The 21,498-nt window shown below is 35.9% G+C and overlaps 1 protein-coding gene and 1 non-coding gene across 2 annotated transcripts; both read left to right on the top strand.

The window, feature by feature from the left end:
- Window positions 1–101: 101 nt before the first annotated feature.
- On the top strand, window positions 102–21,237 carry TMEM167A (transmembrane protein 167A). Its single transcript, XM_047729310.1, has 4 exons — window positions 102–204; window positions 8,324–8,433; window positions 13,267–13,301; window positions 18,026–21,237. Exons 1-4 carry the CDS (start codon window positions 202–204, stop codon window positions 18,094–18,096), a joined length of 219 nt encoding a protein of 72 aa, XP_047585266.1. The 5' UTR covers window positions 102–201; the 3' UTR covers window positions 18,097–21,237.
- Window positions 10,298–10,432, top strand: LOC125101478 (small nucleolar RNA U109). Its single transcript, XR_007127875.1, has one exon. It is a non-coding gene; the product is annotated as a small nucleolar RNA U109 (small nucleolar RNA).
- Window positions 21,238–21,498: the final 261 nt, after the last annotated feature.

The following is a 21,498-nucleotide window of genomic DNA, read 5'->3' as shown; positions in this document are numbered from 1 at the left end:
AGAGTGTGGTCCACTTCCGCAGGGGCGCATGACGTCTTTTAGCTCCTGCCTTTTCCGGTCGTGAAGAGCCTATCCTGGTGTCCGGGTCGCGCGGCTCGGGAGGAGGAACCATGACAGGCCCAACCGGATGCGGGGAGCGTGCACGCCTCTTCCGCCCTGGGCCCGGAAGGGTGATGTGGCTGGGGCTTCGCCGGCCTCACTATGGTAAGAATTGGGGCGGTGGGTCGCAGCCGAGCTTGGTGAAGGGGCTCCGGGCGCGAGCTAGGGCTGGAGGGTTGGGCGGCGGCCCTGGGTGCGCGGGCCAGGGAGCCCTGTCACTACCTTGATTCTGCCGGGGCTGGGAAGATGCTCAGGCCCGGGAACCATGTGGCCCCTGCACGCCCAGCCAGGGAGAACCGGGGCGAACCAAGGCCCACCGTCCCCAGAGAGCCCGCAGTCGCAGGTCCCAGCGCCTCCCGCACAGTCTACCTTTCTGACTTGTTTCGAAGAACTGCGCTGGTTGCCTTAACCCAGTCGTGTATACAGACTCTTTCTGGTCACTGACTCCTGGAGGCATGGAGCTTCAGTTTGTGCGGATTATTTCGCGTTCTCTGACGTCTCTACGGGCCTGGTTCAGGTGTTTCACTGTTGGTCTAAACACCAAGCTCCACATCTTAATTGGGGTCTGTTGAGGTAGTGACCTTTCAGGCTCTTCCTGCTCTACAAACTGTAGGTTTTAATTATTGGCGATCTCTGGAGAAGTGGTTTTTCTTCTAGGAATGTACTTAAGGTGGTGTTTGACCTCGGACCTGCCTTCCCCACACATTTTTAAGGTTGTATGTATTATTTTGTGTTATTGCAGATTCCTTTGATAGTTTGGGCCTCTTAGGAAAATTTAAAATGAGTCACAAAAAGTTTTCAAAAGAAATGCCTGGATCTCCAGGCAGAGAAAAAACGTAAAATCAGCATGGCCAGAGGACAGATGTAGTGGTAGTAATAGTGAAATCTCCCAAGCTGTCTCAAGCCCTTTTACCTTTGTTATGGTAAATGCCAACAGCCTCTACACCCGGTGAACTTAATGAAATCCACGGGCCAGATGTTGCATTTATGAGCATATTTCTGGAGAAAGGATGCATGCCTTAATTATAGTATCAAAAACAACCATGACCCCCAAAAAAGCTATTGTGGGATGAACGCTACTGAGCTTACGTTTCCAGAGGTTCCTGCAGAACCCCATACAGGACTAAACTTTTAGGCGTTTAATTGAAAACTCATTATTTGTTGCTTTAGCCCTAGTACTTTGATTATAGATGGGACACAAGTCACAGCGTCTTTCCTGGAGAACTTTGAAAACGGCAGTCTATTCTTAGTCAAGAATATACTCCAGCATCTTAGCCTAGCTGCCACAACCTGATGAGTACATGTGCTTTTAGAGTGCCATTAGAGAACTGTTACTTATTTAGAGAATTTGATTCCATTTTCATTTGAAAAAGAATAGATGTTGTTACTCTTTCTTCTCCTTTTTCTTTTCTTTTTTTTTTTTTTTAAATAATGTCTACCTGCAACAAGAGTCACATGCTGTAATGACTGAGCCAGCCAGGTGCCCCTAGAAATTGTCACTCTTAATTCTTGCATATCTTCCTAGATGCTGAAGTTTAATTATTCTACACATAGTACATGTCAAAGATTTATTTTCATCATCTTAGCTTCTTCGAACTAGCTACTAGCAAGACTGATACTGTGTTTAAGATTAACATTAACTTTTAAACTTCAGAATGCCTTTTTCTCCCTCTTAATATCCTTAAAGATTTATCTCAAGTTTTATCTCTTCCCAAAAATCCTTCCCTACCCCATCTGTTTTCTTCTCCTGGGTCTCTATTTGGGCATCCATAGCCCATGTGTATATACCTCCAATGTACCTCCAGCCATAGCACTTACCACAAAAAACAAACAAACAAACAAAACAGCAATACACTGTTGCCTATATTTCTTCCCTCTCTAGCTGGAGTTTTCGAGAGACCAGGTCTTCTAGTATCTACATCACAATGACAGCTGGAGTTAGTACTCAGATGACTCTACATCTGGGGAAAGAGAGTCATGCCCAGTTCAGTCCAAATTTCTGAGCAGCAACAGTTTTTCTAAGCTCCAAGTAATTCTTTTTTTTTTTTTTTTAAGATTTTATTTATTTATTATTTGAGAGAGAAAGATTGTGAGAATGAGTAGGGGGAGGGGCAAAGGGAGGGAGCCCAACAACACAGGACTCCATTCCAGAACTCTGGGATCATGACCTGAGCCGAAGGCATACACTTAACCGACTGAGCCACCCAAGCGCCTAAAAGCTTCAAGTTATTCTTATGAACAGCCAGGCTGCATACCATATTTGACTCCAAGTATTGAAAAGTTTTTCCCTTTTATCAGGCTTTGTCATTTCTGACTGTATGGTCAGAACACTTTTCTTCATAACAGGAATTGCACTTTGGCCTTTGCATACTTCTGTCTTATCAAATTATCAAGAACATGTGAAGTATTTATTGCTTCATTTTTTTAAAGTCTACTCCTTATCATGGTTCTGTGTATGCTTTCTCCAATTAACACCTTTGATCCCCTTGTTGCTTTATATTTAGATCTGGTGTCTATAAAACCGCTCTGAAACTAAGCAACACAAACATAGCAAATGAATTATAGATACCATGACAGTGAGATGAAAATAAATGCAAATGACCACCTGTGTTACCAGTGGAGAACAGAATTGAGGTGCTTCTGCTCTGAACTGTACCTTTCCTCACAGCATTGAAAGTTCTTTAAGTGGAAAAGTTGAGTAGAAAAGGTCTACATTTTTGAAATAGGACCAATGAGATCAAATGGGTATTTAGTCCAGCTCCTCATTTTACAAGTGAAATTAAATTAAACTGATAATTTAGAGGTGCAGATTTATCCAAGGGCAAATATGTATATTGGTTTATTTCCTAAATAATGCAAATGCGTAGTGACCTCTGATGTTAAGAGACAGGTTCTTAACATTAAAACATTAAGTAATCCTGGTTTCTTGGTTTCAAATTAAACAAGATAATTTGCCTACCTTACAGTAAGTGCTACCTTACAGTAAGCAACAAAGGTTGAACTTAATGCTAATAACACCAAAGGTCGGTATTTCTGTGTTAATGGAAATATTATTAATCATCTGTGATTACTTATTTTGGGCAAGTGGGGGGTGTTTGCATATTTACAGGCTTCATTTATCCCTGCATTTCCATGTGTTCCAGTTTAAGAGAAAATAGTGGTACATATAAATTTACAAGTAGAGACTTGTTGGAAAATGCTGGCCTGACCTAGATTTGTAAATAATAAAATGCTGACCCACTTTTGCAGTACTGTATAATTTTTATCACAATTAGGTCAGGAATATCATTTCTGGGTCTCCTTCCACCTTCTGAGAGGGATAAATGACTAGTTTTGTGTAAAAAGCAGCAAGTCTTAAAACAAGTAAAATTGTTACTATTTGGAGTTTTAAAAATTCTAAGTCTTTGGTATTCAGCTCTTCTTTTTTAAAGTGAATTTCAGTTAAACTGGAGGAATTAATACGTCCGTTACTTCCACATAAGATGCAGTCAACAGGGATGCCTGGGTGGCTCAGTTGGTTGGACGACTGCCTTGGGCTCAGGTCATGATCCCGGAGTCCCGGGATCGAGTCCCGCATCGGGCTCCCAGCTCCATGGGGAGTCTGCTTCTCCCTCTGACCTTCTCACTCATGCTCTCTCTCACTGTCTCTCTCTCAAATAAATAAATAAAATCTTAAAAAAAAAAAAAAAAAAAGATGCAGTCAACATTTGAAGCTCCCATACGGTTATGCATGAAGAAGGCCCTTAATCAACAATTGGTTAAACAATTTATAAACAATTTATTTTGATAGTGCTAAAAATAAATATATAAGCTATACGGAGCTCAAGTGATCCAGGACTAATGAAGACTGTAGGCTTAGGCTTTTCTATGGATTAAGTACAGTTAGCAACCAATCACTGAGCACTCCAAACAACTGTTCAGCATATTAATATGTATATTTCTGCTGCCTTTCTCATTGGTTCTTCGTACCTTTATACCGCTGGGATCTTCTCCCCTGTTTTTCTCTCTATTCCTAATGTTTCAGATGGTTTCTTAAACTATTTTTATATATACATTTAAAACAAAACTTTACACTGAATTCTTGCCTTATATCCAAACTTAATAGTTTGAACATTCACTTCTGGCTGAAACAAGAAATTGTATCTTCTTAGGTAAAATGATAAAAATTGAAATTGCAGTAAATATTCCTAACTTCAAATTGACTTGAATAAAGAATTTTTTAAAAAGATGTATTAACATCACAAGTAATTTCTTGTTTTAGCACTAAGCTTTGCATCAACGAATCTTCATCTTTTCATTGATAAATTATTTCATCTGCTGTAGTGGTGGCCAGATGAAAGTGAATTATCATTATTTCAGAAGGCCTAATAAATTGTGATTTACTTCAGAATGATTATGCAAAGGGACTCACCAAGTTGATTTCCTTCTGGTTTTGATAATTTATTTAGTAAAATAGCACTAATTATCTGAAGCATATCAGAAAGTCAAGAGTAGGGGCGCCTGGGTGGCTCAGTGGGTTAAAGCCTCTGCCTTCGGCTCAGGTCATGATCCCAGGCTCCTGGGATCGAGCCCCGCATTGGGCTTTCTGCTCTGCAGGAAGCCTGCTTCCCCCTCTCTCTCTGCCTGCCTCTGCCTACTTGTGATCTGTCAAATAAATAAATAAAATCTTAAAAAAAAAAAAAAGTCAAGAGTAGTAGCTAGGTCTGAAAAAGATTTCATGATCTGAAAAAAAATTAAACATTAAATGAATTTTACTTCCTGTATCACCTTTTATTAATCATCTTTTCCTCTATTTTGTGATCAGTTTTGCTTACTTTTTTTCTTAGCTTCTTCCTTTTTAATATCATTTTCCTATTGAAAATCCTAGTTGTTTTTCTGCAAGAACAGGAACATCTGTTTCCTTTCAACCTGAGATGAAAAGTTTATATCAGCAGACAACAGATGCGAAGCATTAAAAGGAATGCTTAGGTAGGGTAAGAAATGGTAGGCTAATATCTGTAGCTTTGAAACATTCTTGTTTGGTCAGAGTATGAGTACATCTAAAAGCCTTTACCACCTAAGATTATTTGTTTAAATTTTAGGATCTATAAACCCCAGAAACAAAGTTGTATGTAACATATATTGCACACTTTTAAATGGTTTTTCATTTATAAATGGTTTCACACACAAATGTATATATACACACCCCACTTCTGTAATAATAGGCATGTCTCTAAGTGCCTCTTAAATTCTTCTATTATATAAAAATTCAAACATAGAAAGGTAGAAGAGCTAATGAAGCCTCACATCCTCAGCGTTTCTTCAACCCCACACCTCCCATCACACACAATGGATTATTTAGAAACCAATCCCAGACATCCTATCATTTAAGCATTTTTTTTCACTACAACATTCAGGGAAAGAAAAAGTACACAATGCAAAAATCGTGAAATTTAGATACTCCCATTAGGAACATGATAAACCTACTTTGCAAATTGATTTTCCAGCCACACTACTACAACAGTCCTTTGCTTGATATAGTAAGCCTGCTCATTATTCCTTAAACATACAAATTCCTGATTCTGTGAGGATGTTTTCCATGATTTTGTCTCTTTGGGAGCCTGTTCTCTATTGTCAATCTAATTGTGCCCTTTCTTAACTTAGTCCTTGCTTTCTCCTTGAAACTTTTCTTGACTTTCTTTATGAAAACAGCATTTTTTTTTTGCCAGTATGGTTCAGTCGCTGCTTAATACATGCTACAAAGAATTGCTAGTTACTCTTTTGAATATATATCCTGTTCTAACTTGCTTATAACTGCTGTATGCCTCAGTTGTCTCATATATAAAATACAGGAATTAATAACACCTAACTCAAATATATGAGGATAAACAAAATAATCCTAAACAAGCCTCCAGTGAATATCAGTTATTGTCATTAGCTATAGACTCCTGGAGGGAAGGAATCCTGCTATGTACTTTTTTAATCCTGTGTCTAGCCTCCTGCTCCCAAAAGAGTAGATACTAAATATGTGTTTAGTTATGTTGACTGAAAAGAAATCTGTACTTTGTATTTCATGAGGTTGTTAATCAAATACTGTATCAATATACTCACATACATGTTCAAAATATCTTTGAAAGATAAACATTGTGAAATACTGTCTTTTCTATATAGAATTTACCTTTAGAGTTCATTTATTGGTTTTTTTCAAGTTATAAAATTTGTATCACTTACTCTCATAAATGTAAAATTAAAATCCAGTTCAATAAGAAACCAAGACATACTAAACTTTATCCTTTGTATATCCATGAAGAAGTGATTTGCATACAAAATAACTATTTAAATAGTAATTACAAATAAATTTTATCTTTTTCAGACCATAAAAATAACACTTAGAAAATCTGAGAAATCCAAAAGAGTTGAGAATTGGGCTAAAAATTTTCCAAAGATAATCAGTGCTTTCTTCCTTCTTGTTTACATAAAGGTTTACACAGCTGAAGATAACGCTGATTATGAAATTTTGTGTGCTGTTCTCCCCACTGCTTAGAATTGTACGAAAGCATTTTTTTGTGTCTTTAAGAATATTGATGAATGGCATGTGTAATTTCTTAATATTTTGAATAGTTTGTAAATATTTATCATAAAAATATATAGCAGGTTAAAAAATACTGAGTTTCTGACAAGCCTAGTTCTTGTTTTAGGATTCTCTTGGCTGTTACTGCTTATTTCTTTTTTCATATGAACTTCAAAATCAGTTGTGTATTTCAAAAATAATTGGTTGGTATTGAGTCATCTTTAAATTTATAGATTAGCTTTATAATTTTGCTTTCCAATATAAGAACATGGTATACCACTCCATTCTACTTTAAGGTTTTTCAGTACATTTAAATGTTTAGTCAGTTTTGTTCTTTAATACCAGTGCTGCATTTCTTGTTAAGCTTATTCTTAGATACATCAGCTTTTTGTTCTAGTTGCTACTGTAAATGGAAACTTTTTTTCCATTATGTCTTTCAGCTGGTTGGTAATGTCATTCTGAAGGCTGTTGATTTAAATATTTTTCTTATGTACTCAGCCACCTTACTCAATTTCCCTTACTGTGTGTGATTGTTTTTCACTAGGTTCTTTTGGGCTTTTCAGGTAGCACTTAACAATTGTTTCTTTCAAAGTAACAGTTTTGCCTTTCTCAAAACATTTTGCAACTCTTACTCTTTGTCTAACTTCTGACACCATAGGAGGGCCTTCTGAGTTTACTAAATAAGCATATTGCTAGGTACTATGTGATATTGATACATTTTATCTACCTTTTGTAATGGAAATACTATTCTTATATTACAATATATAGTGGTATTCCTGCACTTTCAAAAAATTGTTTTAGTTTTTAAGCCATTACTTCTGGTCACCTGTGTGGTAGGTACACAGTCAGATACCTCATGAGATGTTGTCTACTTTCAGGGATGAGCATTATAAAATGTTTAACAGTTCCTGTGAGAACAGAAAGGAGAGTTCTATATGAAAAAAGGAGAGGGGGAGGCCAATGGGTTCAAGGAGACTTCCTGGAAAAGATAATGCTTGAACTGAATTTTGAATAGACTGAGCCCACCTCAGTTTTCCTCTACTGGAAAACTGATTTCCTGGGATACCCGTGTTAAATTTTGTTAAGTAAGTTTTAAAGAATGAGCAGTAAATGAGCAAGTGGTTTTCCTTCACCAAAATCTAATAGCTTAGTTTAGTCAATGCATGGAACATGATTGCTTAAATTTAAATCATTCTTATCCTAACAATTTCAGAATTGAAAGAAACTTTAGCCAACATTTAGTCTTATATACCCACTTTCCACCCAGTTTACAGATGTGAAAGAGAGACTGAGGTTAACGGTTTGGCTGGAGTCATATGGCCAGCCAAACTCAGAGCTTGTAAACTCTGTGTCCTGCCTAGTAGTCTGGGCTCCTAAAACATCTGTATTAATTACATATTGATTCGGTTTTGGATCCATGACATTTTCGGTAGTGTTTTCAAGTTCTCACATTTAGAATTTTTATTACATCTTCTGCATTCCTTACCCCAAAGAATGGAGAGGGAAGTACACTCTTGGAATACTTTATGATTTGGGGTTTTAAGTGTTCACAGACATGCCATTCTGTTTGTCTTTGAGAAGAACAAAAGTATAATTCTTAATATGGAATTGTCTGGCATTTTTTACCTATGCTATTTTTCTTGTGATAATAATTTTTTCTTTTTCTCTTTTTAGTCTGCCATTTTCAATTTTCAGAGTCTGTTGACTGTAATCTTGCTGCTTATATGTACCTGTGCTTATATCCGATCCTTGGCACCCAGCCTCCTGGACAGAAATAAAACTGGGTATGTTACTAATGGTATCTAACCACCCAAATTAGGTCCTATAGACATTGAGGGTAAATTACCATAAAGGTCATTAAATAATTTAGTTCCTATATATAACTTCATTTTGTAACAGCTTTCTACATTATTTTCTCCGTTTTTAAAAATCTGAAATCTCTGTATGCACAGAATCTTAATAAATAAAAAGACAGATGTTAGAAGTGACCTGAAATGTGTCTATAAAAAGTACACTTAAAAAGATATGACAGGTTTTTTTTCATCTGGAATTAGAAATACAGTTTAGCACTTTCAAAGATAGTATTTGGCCTTAACTTTTTATGCAATAATCAATAAAGCTGGTTATTAAAAAAAAAAAAAGTTGGTTATCATGTTTTTGAAGCATAAAACAGTTAGCAAGCACTGTGTCCATAAAAAAAATATGATGTAGACATTTCCCTCTCCAGTCTAAGACTGTTCGAATCATATAGGTTCCTTATTAGCATCAGAAAGCAAACATCTTCAGGGAAATATATTTAGCTAACTTAAAGCAATAGTAAAAATTAAGTCTTGGGCTTGATACATCTCTTGTATTATATGTTCACATCCTGAAAAAAATTGAGCTCAAATATAATACCACACAGAAGAGAAATTTTAATTCAATTTGGTTGAATTCAACCAAAAGGAAAAGTATATTAAAAACCAGAGACTATGTGATGAAAGCTATGTAAATTTTCTTTGCCTTGAATATTTACTAATTTCTAAGAGAAATTGTCTTTTTTTTTTAATGTAAAGACTTTTTTTTTTTTTTAAGATTTTATTTATTTATTTGACAGACAGGGAGATCACAAGTAGGCAGAGAGGCAGGAGAGAGAGAGGAGGAAGCAGGCTCCCCACTGAGCAGAGAGCCCAATGTGGGGCTCGATTCCAGGACCCTAAGATCATGACCTGAGCCGAAGGCAGAGGCTTTAACCCACTGGGCCACCCAGGTGCCCCAAGAGAAATTGTCTTAATCGTTCCTTAATAAAAGCCTATGCCTACTTAATCGTTTTAAGAAATAAAAGAATGAAAGAATATACTTCACATAGGAATAGTTATCTCCAGCACCTGTATCAGGCCAAATTAGGATCCTGCAAGGTCAAATTCTGTTTTTCAACTAATAAAAATCTGCAAGAGGCAAGGTGATAGCTATGAGAGTAATAATTTTAGCTTCTTTTCCCTTCACCTCCATTCTATCTTTGAGGACATAGTTAGCATTTATTCAGACATTGTGTCATCTAAATTATTTAGCTTTTGTTACCATTTCTTCCTTGTTATTTCCTAGGGTTGTTGAAATATATATAAAGGCACAAATAGAACCTCTAACTAGTTTCAAATATTAAAAATCCCTAATCCTGTTCTAATATACTGATCATCTGTTTCTGTTAGCCTGAGGGATTTTATTTAACCTGCTGATGTTATTTGCCCAACAGTTTTTGTGACAATGACCCTCTTCCTTTGTAGATGTTGACTTTTCATCACATTTTTTTCCTCTGAAGTCCTCTTGCACTTAGTCTTCACTTACTTTGTCCATTTTTAAAAATCAGATGAAATTACATAGTATTTTGTTCCTTTGTTGAAGTTCTGTAATCTTACTTGTTGCTTAGTTGTGCATGAAGCCTTTCCATGCAACTAAACGGTTTTATTCTTTCTTCTGCAACCCCTATTACCTTAAAGTATATGGTAGAAACCAGTAAACATCCTCATTGCTGTTTGGCTTGGTATTGTAATATAATACATAACATCTACCTAGTAAGATATTTAAGTGTTTATTTCATTATAAAAACAGTCACGTAGTAGTGGAATAGAATATCGATGCTTTGCTGCTGCTGTTATGGAGAAAAGTAGGTTGCATGTGGAAAAGTCTGCTCCTCTTTCTTTGGGGAGCAGGAATACATCCATTACATGCTACATTAAAAAAGGATTTCTCAGGGCTGCCAACCTTACAGTAGAGGTTGAGTAGTAGTATATTTCTCCTACATATAAGACCAAAGAACTCGCATGCCTACTTCTGTATTTTGAAGCATGTACTCATATAGTCAACTGCTTGAAGGCTTTTTTTTAAAACTTTGCTTCTATTTATATAAATGTTAGGCCCCATTTTGACTTGTACATTAGGAATATTTTCTCTGGGAGCAATGCTTAATGGGTCATTGTCCTTTTATAGTATATGTTCTTTTGAAACTCATAATAAACTGTCCTTTCATTATAGTGAATATCCCATGTTTAAGTAGAGATGTGTAGGCTAACTGGACAACACAGGTTCTTGATAATTTCACTTTTGAAAATAACAATATTTTTGCTGCTTCAAGTAATACAGAACTAAAAAGCAGCAATAAATTATTGCTACTTTGCCTTATTTCATGTTATCATAGACTTGATTAGCTTTATCAGCATATATACTTATTGACTTATAGCTGTAGAAACCAAGTGGCATAATTGTATTGGTTTTTCTTAACTAATAAAGTTCCTGTGTTCTAATAAATAGCGTTTGGGGCACGTGGGTGGCTCAGTCGGTTAAGCTGGTGGCTCAGTTGGTTAAGTGGCTGACTCTGACTCAGGTCATGATCCCAGGATTCTGGGATCGAGCCCCCATGTCTGGCCTCCCTGTTCAGCAGCAGAGAACCTGCTTCTGCCTCTGCCTGCCACTCTGCCTGCTTGTGCACACACATGCACACTTTTCTCTCTCTCTCTCTCTCTCTCTCTCTCTCAAATAAATAAATAAATAAATAAATAGAAATCTTTAATAAATAGCATTTGGCATATTACAGAAATATGTCTAGGTAGAGAAATATAAGGGAAAGGCCTAAGTAGTACTGATGAATCTCTAAGTTGCTTGAGTTAGGGAATTTTTTTCATTTATATAGTTTTTAGTATATGTGTTGTAACAGTTCCCTAATGAAGCTTTGAGTTATTTCTAGATTATCACACCTGAACTGATCCTGATTGTGATCTTACAGTTTTAGATTATGTTCTGTGGGACTCTGAGTTTCCCATGGAGGAGCTTCAGGTGTCCTGCCACTGGGTCACCATAGCTTTAAATCTATGGGCATGTTATCCTCAGTAGATTTTTAGAATCAAGGAACCATGGCATTGCAAATGATTCACCGATTGTCTTTAGTTTTTTGATGATAGGTAAGCCAATTTTAAGTGACATCTAAAGTTACTATCACATGTGCCTTTATATTTTTTTTTTAAGATTTTATTTATTTATTTGACAGAGAGAGAGATCACAAGTAGGTGGAGAGGGAGGCAAAGAGAGGGGGGGAAGCAGGCTCCCTGCTGAGCAGAGAGCCCTATGTGGGGCTCAATTCTAGGACCCTGAGATCAAGACCTGAGCCGAAGGCAGAGGCTTAACCCACTGAGCCACCCAGGCGCCCCAGTCACTTGTGCCTTTAATCTATGTATTACTGAACACAGCCCATTAGTTACTATTCTGAAGAATTTCTTTGTAATAATGAAATCAATCCTTATAAAAAGCCTATGAGGGTGAGTTTCTATTAAGGAGAAAATTTGCTTACAGTTATGCAGCCAATTAAGTAGGATTAAACTTAGGCACAATCTGGCCCTTATATTTTCTTATATTATTTTCAAAAATATCTTTGATCTTTGTCCTTTTATTCCTATAGTAAAATTGTTGCACCTGTCAGAATATCTATCCTTCAAAATAAACTTGTATTTTTGCCCATTTCATGGCAGCTGAACCATGAGACTTTTTGATTTGGGGTTAAGAAGTTATACTTCAAAGGAGGAATATATATAGAACTTAATCGAACCAGTAATTTCTTTCATTCTTAACCACTCATATATAATTATTCATCAGCCAGCCATCTCTTCGGGCCCCCCCCCAAAAAAAAAGCATAACGTAAATTTCCCTGGAATTTACATATTTCAGTTTTGTTACTACACCACTCCTAACCTACTGCAGTAAGTACTACTAATTTATCTTGATTTGTAGCTATGTATAACACCATTCATAATTCTCTTCTTTTGTCAGAGCAACAAAATAGTTGTCTACAGTGTTTTCATATCTTTTAGCTATCTCAGTGACTCGGTTGATTTTGTTTTAAATCTTCTACTTCTTATACATGCTGAATAAGTGATATATGCATATAATTTGTATTTAATTCATAGTATATTCATTCAAAGAATGGTGATGAACATCTTCATTCTAATTATTTCCAGAATGTATGTGTTTTAAATGTCATATTTAGTTAACTCATACACAGACTACCCTAAACTAGGATTTTGTACTTATATTGAAAACATAGGCACCTATTTTTATATCTTTCCTTATTGAGTGACATAGTTATGTAAATGCTATCACTGGAGTTCATGGTTATAAATCCTTTAAATATAGAACTACATTCTATAAGAAATAATTTCCTTAGTGTGAGTTTTATTTTTTAATGGCAAAAACACCCAAACCAACTATGTTCATTTACCATTTTCTCAAAATTAATGTTTATGTAAATTGGCATATATATTTTCTACTTTTGAGAGTTAAGCACTTGAAGTTGACTGAATCAGTTCTACAGTAAAAAAAAGCCCTGTGCACATTTTTGCTGCACGTATTAATTTACTGTGCGTTTAACCTAGGATACGACATATATTCCAGTCTGTAACAGTTTATATACACTGACATTTGATAAGCAAGTGTGTCCTACTTTCCTACATAAATGGTGGCTCAATACCAAATTTCAGTTTTGAAGTATCAAAAGGTAAAATGCCAGTTTGTATTGAATGCTCTGTAGGTTACTGAGAAAATAACCTTTCTCACTAATTAATAGCTACTATTTCCTTTTTTATTATATGCAGATTGTTGGGTATATTTTGGAAATGCGCCAGAATTGGTAAGTGTCTGTTAAAATCGCCACATCTTCGGCTGTAAATTGTTGGGCAGTTTACTTATGCCATATTCACAGAAGGCAAACATCTGTTTTAAAACCGCAGGCTTCCCAATTTTGAGCAATTTTGCAAAAGTTTGTCGAATTCCCCCAAACTCTTTTCCTTATGCTATTTAATACTAGACATGGTAGATACCTCATAAGACTTAATTAGCAGGAAGATGGAAACTACAGGAAAAATCTAATTCAAATATCAAATGCTATGCATTCCTAGTGCTGAAATTTTAATCAAATGTGTACAGTTTATAAGAATGCACACATTCTTATAGAGCATGCTGCTCTGTATAACGTGTACTATTTTGATAAAAGGATGAATTTTCCATCTAATGGAAGGCTCGCTAAGCAGTCGTCTAAAATTACTCAATTTATTCCCGTATGCTAAGTCCAAGAATGTTATTTATTGCTTTTGGAAAGCATTAACTGTTTCACCTGTCAAACTCATGTGATCATAACTGAATTTTGTTCTAATTGATTAAAGTTAAATATGATTATCTTCTAACTTCTCATAGTAAAATTAGTAGTGTCATTGTATGTTTTTGTTCAAATAATAATATACTCTTATCCCATCCCTATATGTTTAATATAACATTTAGCACAGTGCCTAGTTCATAGTAGAGACTCAAATGATTGACAAGTGAATGAATTAAAATGTACTTTACTGATGTAATCCACCAGTGTTCTTAAATAATAGATTTTACCCTTTTTAACATAGCTAGTTCAAAAAAAAAAAAAAGCATTACAGAGCAATTTGTGATTGTTCCACTTGGACAGAACAAAATGAATATTTCTCCTCTTTGGAATTATTTACATGACCCCCTGAAAAAAAGCTAGGTTTTAGTACTCTTCCAATATTTAATTTGTATGTAACTATTTTCTTTTATAAAGGTATGACTTCCATAATAAAAAAAAAAAAAAAAGTTGCTGTATTTGACAGTATAGTTAGTCTGACAACAGCCTGAATTACCCCAGTGAATCACTTTAAATAGGAGGGGGAGTTTAGGAGTCATGTCCCTAGATAAGCTGTGTTCCATCCAGAGTATTATGTTTTCTTTTGGATTCATTTATCATAGATGTGGAAGATTTAGAAGATGGTCCGTAACAGGAAACGAAATTGATTAAACATTGAGAACTACAAACTAAGATTTTGTAACATTTTAGAAATTTTTCTAAATAAAACAAATTTTAGAAATACGTTGTTAGCCACGGATATAAATAATTATGAGAGAGCAAGTTTTCTTCCTTTGAGCTTTTAATACTAGGCAAGACCCATTAATAGTGAAGTTGTAAGCTTCATACCAAGTTACATAGAAGTCCTTTCAGAATATGTTACGATTAGATCACAAGATTTGTTGGTCTTTCAGGTGTCTTACTATAGAAAATGACAGTATACTATAAATAGTTTCAGAGAAAAGTACTTTCTAGGCCCTCATCTTAATGTATTGATTATTGAAACAGACATCTTCTTGAGAATTCACTGTGCTTTTAACATGTTAAACTGTTCTTCCTCGATGTTCTTTGGACTTACTATCTCTTAGGGTGACAGACATGTGAATCTTTCTTTTGTAGAAAAGATCATTGACTTTAGATACGTAAAGCACAGGTATAGCCTAGATAAGTTGTTATCAATCAGGATATTTTAATGGTGTCTGGAGACATTTTTGGTTGTCACCACTAGAGTGGGGGGACATACACTGAGTACAGATCATGGATGTTGCTAAACATATTAAAGTGCACAGAACAGCTCCTCACATAGAATGAGCCCAAAATGTCAGTAGTGCCAAAATTGAGAGGGCCCAGCCTAGATTTACAGAGATCTGTGGTACAGACTTACCTGACATCCAATCATTCTCAACAGCTGCAAAGCCTAAAATAACAGTAGAAATCTTAATCACTTTAAAAATAACTGAGAAGGAAGAGATCAAGAGACAGAAGAGCACCCTTGATGGCTAATTCTGATAGCTAGTAGTAAATGTAAATATGTGTAAAGCAAACTGTTTCAAAGCCAAGTCACCAAAGAAAATGAAATAATATTGTCAAGGAACAGAGTGCAAAGAATACCTCAAGTAAACTACAAAAAGAGAACATAATGGAAGAATAGGACAGTTCAAATACAGTAAAATTCTCTGGATCAGAGGAATACTGAATATTCACTGGTAAAAATATAAGAAGTCTGGAGTTAGGAGATAGAGCTTTCATCTTAATATTATGAAGTTGCTAATTCACAAATAAAATATTTAAATTAAGGGATTTTAAGTTAAATGTGAAGGTATTTTAAATCCATTTTCTGTAATAAATTAGAGAAGTATATACAGCTTCATTCAGTAGCCAACCCAGGTGACCCTTTTCACAATGGTTATTTGAAAGTATAGCTGAAAGTTTAAGGCATCTAGTTTATAGCTCTCTTAATGGTTTCCTGTGATATCATCTGTTTTGATGTCTAATTATAAATTGTGCCCTTTTTTTTGCTTGGTCAGTTACTATTTTCATTTTTTCTCTTGACTGAGTGCCATACGTTAAATGGTTCAGTTAAAGTGTTCGTTCATGCCAATTATGTGAAAGCAGTAGCTTTTCATTTTGGCAAAATGGCCCCAAAAACGTTGATGCTGATAGGCAGACTTTCCCAGCCACATGCTCCTCTCTTATCTTGACACAGAATATATTCACCAAGAAAGGATACAATTTTAATAGGAAAAGGTCCAGCCAAATCATCTTACCATGTTACACATCACGTTACAGCAACTGTTTCACATTCACTTAAACAGACTGAAGACCAGACAAGAAGTAACATTCTTACCCAAGTTCAACCAAAGATGTTTAGTTCTACCACATGGCAGTCTCTTTCAAGAAAATCAAAAACAGGAAAATGAAACCCATGTGTAAATTATAGCATTCTAAGTTGGAAGATGAGGAAGAGAAGAACTTCCTCAAAACTTAATTTCCAACAGATGGAGAACTTAGGGCAATATTAATTTTTTCTTTTAGGTGTTTAATAAGACGATATTGGACAGTTAGAGTATCTAGCCCTAATTAGAGTGACTGGCTTGCTTATGAAATCCACTTGAAAATTATATTTGAATAAGGTTTTGTTTTGTTTGATAATTTGCCCAAAAAATTAACATTAGTTAGTTAAAAATGATGACCCAAGTTATTTTTTAGTTTAAATTGTTGTTTTTTTTTTTTTTCCTATTGAGATAGCAGCATTGTGAAAATGCTGTTGTCTCACTTTTTAAATTTTCCTTTAGCTAGAAAGCAGCCCAATGTCTATGGACAGAAAAATACTTTGAGAAAAACAGTGAATGTTTTTTCTATTTATATGTGTATATCTTCTGTGAATACTGTCACTGAGCAGACACAAAGGTAAAATTAGTAACAACATAACTATGTGAGCTCTTTGAGGAAGCTCTGAAAAGAAAAAATGACCTTGAGGATTTTAGTTGAGAGGATGGTCAAGATTGACATTTTCCAGAGGTAATTAACTAAACTTACCAATTGCTGAAGGAATTTAGTTACTGGAGGAGAACTGATTTTATTTCATTTTATTTTATTTTAAGATTTTATTTGAGAGAGACAGAGATAGTGAGAGAGAGCACCAATGGGGAGGAGAGGGAGAAGGAGCCTGGGGTGATCACGTGAGCTGAAGGTAGACACTTTACCGACTGAGCCACCCAGGTGCCCCAAGAGAGCTGATTTTAAACATAGAAAAACAAGTGAGGGGAGTATATATAGTCTCCACTACAACACCAGGTATGTGCCCATGATTATTTCTAGAAGTAACACATCACTCCCTCTTCTTTCTTCTTCCTTTCTCATGCACCCTCAAAATAGCATAAATGCCTGGTGCTTTGTGGAACTCTACAGCCCTTCAATAAATGAAAAGCAGGAAAGAACAAAATGAGTTTGGGATAACTGAAAATCACAGGGTCTCTGTTTGTAAGACAGCTTCACAAGCCAACTCCATTCTACTTCAGGCAAAGGAAAATCTCCAAATAAAAACAACTTTTAAACACATGTGAAAATTGACTCATAAAAGTGGCTGTTTTAAGTTCTACATTTCTAGCCCAAGAGTAACCAAAGTTTCTCTTTTAACTGCATTAGTTAACATACAGTGCAATACTAGTTTCAGATATACAATATAGTGATACAATACTTCATGTATCATGAAATGTTCATCAGGACAAATACACTCCTTAATCCCCGCCACCTGTTTCACCCATCCCCCCCACTCACCTTCCCTCTGGTAACCATCAGTTTGTTCTCTCTATAGTTAAGAGTCTCTTTCTTGGGGCTCCTGGGTGGCTCAGTCGATTAAATGACTGAGCCTTCGGCTCAGGTCATGATCTTAGGGTCCTGGGATCGAGCCCTCCATCCGGCTTCCTGCTCAGTGGGAAGCCTGCTTCTGCCTCTCCCACTCCACTTGCTTGTGTTCCCTCTCACCCTATGTCTTTCTCTGTCAAATAAATTCCAAAAGCATAATTTAGCTCATTTTGTATTGTACTTGGCTTTTATGCTGCAGCCACTGCTTGTTTGGCCCATCTCCCCAAATGTACGGGCCCCTAGCTAAGAACTTTATCTTGAGCCTCATGTATCCCTCTCCCATAGTAACCTTATCATATCCATGATAACTTAAACTCAGTTAATCAACATAAACATCTCCCCTTTTTTTTCAATAGGTGAACGGAAGAGTCCTTACGTTGCAGTATGCTGTATAGTGATGGCCTTCAGCATTCTCTTCATACAGTAGCTTGGAAGAATATCAGAATTTAATTACCATCAGATTTCAGTATGGGAAAGGACTTACTTACAGAAAATAATGGAGTGAATGGTCAACCCTTTTATCTCTGAACATTGAATGAGATAAATTTCCAGCTGCTGTTCTCTATTTTTATTATTGGACCAATGTTCTATATAAATAGGATGTAACCATTTAATACTCAAAGAGTTTAATATGTCTGTAACAATCAACCTCAGTACTGTCACTACAATATTACATTCTGCAAATGTTATTCTGTTATGTCAGATACCAGTTTTTCGTGAGGTATCTCTAAGGCACATAATAGAAAACAAAATTGGTAAATGACCCAAGTTTCTTTCACTGTGATATGGGAATGATAAATCCTTATAGAATGAGACATTTTTCTGGACTAGCTTTTTTATTGGGGAAAAAGTTCAATTTGTGTTGGTAAGGATTGCATTCATATTTAATAATGCTTGCTTTTTCCTCTGGTCATACCAGAGCATTAACAGAGTACCTCGAAGCAGACTCGCTAGTGTATCACAGGTGTTTCAGCTATTTAAAACAAGCTATGCAGTTCTTAAGGAGGAAGATAAATGAGATCAGACTTAAGAGTAGTACTGGGAAGATGTTCATATTTAGCATAAAAGAGTTTAGAATAACTGACTGGTATAGTAGCCTCTGAAAATTTGACCGGCTGTCATTCTCTAAATAAGACTGCGTACTTAGAGTGAAAATAGCAAAATAGAACAATTACAGAATGATACTCCTGTTTGTGTTTTTCATTCTTTTTAGTGTCAGGTCTCCACTTATTTTAACTGCCCCCAAACACAAAGTATTTTATTTGTTTTTAAATACAGCACTTTAATGTGTCTAGTTTACTTTTTATGTGTCAACTAGAACGAGAATCTTCTGAATAACTCAGTAGGTGATGATAAACAATTTTCAGATCTCTTATCCTTATAACTTGTCATAAGTGTCTTTGGGTTTTGATAACAAGGAAATACCTTCAACAGTTTCATCAAAGCAAGAAAAACATTTGGAATATGACTAAAAAATTTTGCAGTAGAGCGTTATTAAAAGTTCAGTTAACATTTTTTTCAGTTTCAACTGAAATTCAAGCTAGAAGAAACATAAACATCTTAGCTAAAAATTGCCCATTGTAGGTAGTACTAATTAGATATTGTCCTCAGCTATTAATTCCTTTTCTTTTTTTAAGAAAATTATTTAGAGTTATTTGAAAATGAGGCTGCTGGTAGCTCTTTCTATAGAAACAAAGTCTGGAACTAAAAGCCATCTATTTTTAAAGACCACTTTAAAGTACTTGAAAAGAATTCTAGGAAACATAAGAAAAGCTTGTTAAGCGTTGCTTGCTTTTCTCACAAAAGATAAAAGCTGCTATAGGCTATCAATATAATTGTTTATTTTACATTTTTGGCATATCTCTCTGGCCAAAAGTTACATATTTTGCTTTAGAGAGGGAATCAGGTTATGATCATTGTGCCTACTCTGAACTGTCTCTTGGGCTTTGCATTAGGTCAAGAATTTTCAGGGTATCCTAAAAATAGGACTCTTATCAGCATATACATGCAGAGTAAGTCACCTTTCTGGGTCTGGTTTCTGAGCCCATCTGTTGTCCCACTCTCCTGCCAACTAGATTTTCCAAAAGCTATGTCAACTAATCTTTCATATGCTAGCACAAATCTAGTATGAATAAAGGGAAGAATATTCTAGATAATCAGTTCTAGGGCATTTCTTTAAATTTGGCATTTTGGAGAAGCTAGGTGGAAAGTAGAGGAAGAAATAATTTTTTTGAAAAATCTGTGGTAACATACAAACAATTTTGCTGTGTGGAGATGCTCAACAGAGTGGGAGGCAGCTCATTTCTGACCCTAGACACTGTGACCTTTTGAAACACAAGCTCTTTGGGACACAGAGAAAAGGATTCTATGATTCTATGAAGAAAAGCAATTAGCATTTTCTTTAATGTAGTTTTTTCAAAGAGCTACCACTGAATCCTGTTCTCTAACCCAAAGGGCAGCGTAGGTAGTTTTAGGCCCACAGAATATTCAGAGACTCCTGTTGTATTCTTGGTGGGGTGGTAGGATGCAGAAGAGGATTAAGGATTGATTTAGCATCAGATGTACTGTCTCGGTCACAGAGACTTACTGCAGGGCTAGAAGGGATAGGTGGTGGGCACTGAAGTCCATAGCTTACCAAGGTTTGAATACTCTGCGTAACCTCTTTCCTGGCTCCAGAATTTTTTTATTCCATCTCTCCTGAAAATTGTTCGGTGCTGATATTTTAGTTCCTGAATGGGCTCAGCTGTGTCCATGGCAGGAACTGGTCTTCTTTCCGGGCAGTCTTAAAAGATGATCAATTAAAAGGCCATTTAATCTGTTGAATTCCCTGCATGGCTTAAAAAAAATTTTGGATTCAAATCCAGTGTCTTGTAAATGCCTGTGCTCCTATGCTAGCCATGTTCCATGTTTAAATGCAAAATAGCCCCTTCATACTGGGAAGAATAGTAATAGGTAATTTGTAACAGATTCCTTCACCTTAGTAATAGGCAGATCAGTCTCATTTTTTCTTAGGACCTAGAAGAGGTCAGAATGAAGTGACAAAGTAAAAAATGAACAGGTCTCTCCCTAGTTTTGTGGGAAAGACCTAGCATTTTGTAAATAGAATTTATACATTTGACCATTCTTTCAAGAAGCATTTATGGAGTACATGTAGTACCTTATCACTGACGACAGAAAAGCAAGTACATAATTTCTGTCCTCTAGTAGTTCACAGTGCAGTGGATGAGAGAGATGAAATTACTTATAGAAACTGCAATGTGATAGTGCTTATTACTGAAATAATGCCGGGATTCTAGAAGAAAATAAGGGTGACACCTTAGAGGTAAGAATTTCCTGCTAGAGAAGCAGTGCTTAAGCTGAATTTAAGAGTAGTTTGCAAAAGCACCAGTGGTATATTATTAACTACAAGCACCTAGTTTGTTGTGTCACTTGGGGAGTATCAAGACATAAGCCTAAAAAGGTGAACTGAGGTTGGATCCTAGAGGGTCTTGTATTTTTTCTCACGACTATTACCTACCTCAAAATTGAAGTTAAGTGTATGTTCCCTTCTGCCTGACAAAAAGACGTGGGGAAAAAAAAATCTTCGGTGTATGTGTAAACAAGGTTAAATATATCCATGCAAACCTTAATTTGGACCAGGAATACAATAGTATACTCTCCGGAGACTCACTTGCATAGTCTGTAAAGGCGAGGTAACATTAGTTCAATCACATATTTTCAGCAACTCTCAAAAGCTTATACTCGTCACTGCCTAAAGCAGCCATGATTCCTAATGCACGCATCCGCACAAGAAGCGGAGGCGGTTGCACTGTGTACATTTTCCGGGTGC

Source organism: Lutra lutra, chromosome 5 (assembly GCF_902655055.1).
Source record: "Lutra lutra chromosome 5, mLutLut1.2, whole genome shotgun sequence".
Lineage (NCBI taxonomy): Eukaryota > Metazoa > Chordata > Mammalia > Carnivora > Mustelidae > Lutra > Lutra lutra.
Note: the sequence above shows the minus strand (reverse complement) of the source record. Positions and strands in the feature narration are given on the sequence as shown.

Coding starts and splice junctions, on each gene's coding strand:
- TMEM167A (XM_047729310.1), top strand. Junction 8,434..13,266: donor CTGGACAGAAATAAAACTGG/GTATGTTACTAA, acceptor TATTATATGCAG/ATTGTTGGGTATATTTTGGA. Junction 13,302..18,025: donor TTGGAAATGCGCCAGAATTG/GTAAGTGTCTGT, acceptor TTTTTTCAATAG/GTGAACGGAAGAGTCCTTAC.